Here is a 3902-nt window from a genome sequence, read left to right as displayed (position 1 = left end):
ATATATATATATATATACATACATACGTATACATACATACATACGTATACATACATACATACATACATACGTATACATACATACATACATACGTATACATACATACATACAAACGTATACATACATACATGCGTATATATACATACATACATGCGTATATATATATATACATACATATACACATATATATATATATATATATATACATACATACATACATACGTATATATATATACACATACATAATATATATAAATCATTATAAATAATATAAATAAGTAGACTTACAAAATAAAAAGTCAAGGTAAGGAGAATTTCCATAATGTGCATATATATTTTCACAAATATTTGAAATATATAAAAAATATAAAAAAATTCAGTGTTGAAACCTAAAGTACTGATGTAACATTGTGGAAAAAAAAAGAATAGTGACATATCAATACGCGACTGTATTGCACAACCCTTTTTACGAAACACCTATTTTCGCAAATCACCATCAATAATAACCTCCCTACAAAATAACCAAACGCACAAATAAAGTTGCATCTTCATATACAAAGAGCTGATGGTGTTGACCGCCTGCGGCGAACTCTGGGCTTCCTAATAGCGGCTCTGAGCTGCAGACTAACCTAATAAATAGAACAAAAATGGGCTTTGGATAAGAACAGGCAATTATAGCAATCTACTGCGCTCGGCAGCTGAGACAGGAAAATTGTATTTGGTATAGATGACGGATGAATGCAATCCTGCCCTGGGGACACGCGTGCACACGAGCACTTTCAATAAACGCACAGCTCTATGTGGAATCATTCATATTTTTTATGTTTTTGAAAGAAGTCTCTTATGTTCACCAAGGCTGCATTTATTGGATTAAAAATACAGTAATATTGTAAAATATTTTTTACAATTTAAAGTATGTTTTCTATTTGAATATGTTTGTACGTTTTTTTTTTTTTTTGTGGAAATCATACATTTTTCCTTGATGAACAGAAAGTTCAAAAGAACAGCATTTATTTGTAAAAGAAATCTTTTGTAACACTAAGTGAGCTGTTAAATCTGAAAAAAGGGAGGAAATTTGGATTAAATTTTAAACATTTATTATTAAATGTTTTTTGTTAAAGTATGATATGGTTAAAAATAGAAGACAATTAATTTTAAATATATAAAAAAATAATTAACTTTTTAAATTAAATTATTAAAATGAATAAATTACAAATGTAATGTAAAAATCAGTAAATTAAATAGTATTATATTAACTATAATAAATGAATAAACGCTAAATGGTTAAAAAATAAAAGACAATTAAATGTATATATATTTATATAAAATATATTCAAACAGAAAAAAGTTAGTTAGATTTGTAATAATATTTCACAATATTACTGTTTTTACTGTATTTTTAATCAAATGAATGCAGCCTTGGAGAGATTTCTTTCAAAAACATTAAGAAAACCACAAATGTACTATTTTTATTTTAAACAGTTTGTGAATTAGCAAGTAAACTAAGTCACATAAGCTAAAAAGTAAATCGAATGCTAGTCTGTACACACCCACACACACATTTACCTGTTCGTGCGTCAGTTCTCGAAGCGGAGGCGGAGACGGCTCCTCACACACCGCCAAGCTGCGGACTAACTTTAACTTGCCGTTGGACTGGAGGAGAGTAACCATGGTTACCAAAATGTCTGGCACTCATTCGCAAAAGAACGTCCAACAACGCAACTAAAAATACACAAGCACCATTTTGCAACGTCTCAGGAGACTTTTCAGAGCTCAGGGAGGGGTTTGTGATTAGATCGTTAATTAGAAGCGTGTTTATTAAAACGGACGCTTACATAAAGATCTGACAGCCCTGAAAGTCTGAAAATCTCAAAGTACGAACACACAAAACAAAACAAAAACCAGCAGTTTGACAGTTTTTCATATGTGAATCATTATTTTTAGAAATGATAATAAACACAAGAGATGATTTTTTTGCAAGCAATGTCTAAACCACTAAAAACAACACACGCACTCAACATAATCACAAAAACAGTTCGGCTGTTTAAAATGCACTGATGAAACGGCATCAAGAGCAGAGCAGAATTCGCCACTGTAGGTGGGAAAATCTCTGGAGGAGGCGCTCGGGTCTTACAAACCCCCAGCATCTCGGTACATGCTGCAAAAGTGCTAAACGCAGCATCCCCCCAAAGCACATTTATTATTCTTTACTGGCTCGAGCAGGGGCTTTTATTCCCACAATGCACTGCCGAACTCTCTCTCTTTTTCTCACAAGGCACACAGAGTGCAGGCAAACAAAACACAACCAACTGATCCAAAAATTAAAAAAAATAAATAAATAAGCAAACCAACTCATGCTGGGATCATACCGTACCTTGGACCGTTTAATAGTCTGTGCTGATTGGACGAGCTGTTGGTAATCAGAAAAAAAAAGTGAGGAAAATGCACATTGTTTGTCATAAAGTATGAAATAGTACAAAAAAAAAAAAAAAAAAATTATAATATACATATAACCAATTAACTTTTTTTTTCCAAAATTCTATTAAAGTTTATTTAAAAAATGTAATTAAAAATGTGCACCAGTGAAGCAGTTAATTGTGCAGGAGAGGAGAGAGAAATGAACAATGAGTGAGGAATAGAGCTGAGATCAGCATGTGTTTCAATGCACCTGGCCGCTGCCCTTTCTCAATGCACCAAGAGCAGATGGTGGCAAAGTCACACACACACGCGCGCGCATGCTCATGCACCCTGAGGGTTTGCAGATAAACCAGCAGGATTCAGGTGCAGATTAACTGTCCTCCCTCTCTTTCCTGGCATTAGCCAATCAAACGCCAGCTTGGATCCGATTTGCTGATTCCACTCATCTCGTTGTCTTATCTCTATCTTTAAGCAGAGACATTAGGATAATGGAAACCATGGCAACAGCATACCACCATCCCCTAAGTCATTAGCGAGAGGCTACAATCTCATTTCTTGCTGACTTTAGACTACATTACCCAAAATGCACCACTTGAGGTGCTGTCACCAGGTTTACCTGTGTTTGATGGGAGGAATTTTGGTCTGTCACACACTCCTGGGCATGTGTGCCGTTGTTCTGGGGCACGTGTTGGGGGTCACTGAGGGTCGCGGGCGGTTCGGCCACGTGCGGCCCGTCACTCTCCAGAACCTTCATAACGTCACAACTTCTGGTGTCCAGAGAAGATTCAGACATTATCCTCAGAAGCAAGACCGAAAATCACCACCTATGAGATAAAAACACTGCTGATTTAGTTGACAGCTTAAGGACGTTGATTTCAACTTGCAATGTCAAAATTACTGGTTCTGCATTTATGAATTGATGCAAAATTGTAAAAATGTAATGGGTTGGGTGAAATTACGAATTCTACAAGGCTTAACTCATGATTATTAATGATTTCTGAAGTGGCTCTGTAACCTCATGGAGTGTGCAGTCATGTAACCTAATTAATATCCATTTCCCATAGTAGTATTCATTAATTAGCCACCTGATTAAGTGCCTAATTATAAATTGTTTTATTTTATTTAGTCTTGGCCAATCAGTTAAGCCTACAGGCTAATGTGATTTTTTTTCATAGGTAAAGTGATTTTTTTCATAGGTAAATTTGCACCTATATTTAATTTGATGTGCATAAAAATGAGGTTGCAAACTTAGTTTGCTCAATATGTCATACCAATTTTTTTCTGGATAGTTTTGGTAGTACTCAATTTGGTAAATAAGCGAAGGCTATGTCTTTGAAGATCAAAAAGGTATATTATTAATAATAATGAGTATCAATAATGTCATACTGACATTGAGTCATAACCATTTCTCAAATGCGCAGTCACAAACTCAATAAAGGTTTACTCCACCCCAAAATAAAAATTTTGTCATTAATCACTTACCC

At 34.4% G+C, this 3902-nt stretch overlaps 1 protein-coding gene across 1 annotated transcript in view; it reads right to left on the bottom strand.

The window, feature by feature from the left end:
* The window catches only part of LOC107653591 (R3H domain-containing protein 1), a 40581-nt gene that overhangs the window by 28615 nt on the left and 8064 nt on the right, over positions 1 to 3902 (bottom strand). Inside the window, exons 3-5 of the mRNA XM_016440332.1 lie at positions 3035 to 3242; positions 2375 to 2410; positions 1567 to 1653 (exon numbers count right to left, since the gene is read on the bottom strand). Of these exons, the coding sequence (XP_016295818.1) occupies positions 1567 to 1653; positions 2375 to 2410; positions 3035 to 3211 (300 nt within the window). The 5' untranslated portion in view covers positions 3212 to 3242. The remainder of the gene's footprint in view (positions 1 to 1566; positions 1654 to 2374; positions 2411 to 3034; positions 3243 to 3902) is intronic.

This window comes from Sinocyclocheilus anshuiensis, unplaced genomic scaffold (assembly GCF_001515605.1).
Source record: "Sinocyclocheilus anshuiensis isolate Anshui unplaced genomic scaffold, SAMN03320099.WGS_v1.1 scaffold1079, whole genome shotgun sequence".
In the NCBI taxonomy this organism is placed as follows: Eukaryota; Metazoa; Chordata; class Actinopteri; order Cypriniformes; family Cyprinidae; genus Sinocyclocheilus; species Sinocyclocheilus anshuiensis.
Note: the sequence above shows the minus strand (reverse complement) of the source record. Positions and strands in the feature narration are given on the sequence as shown.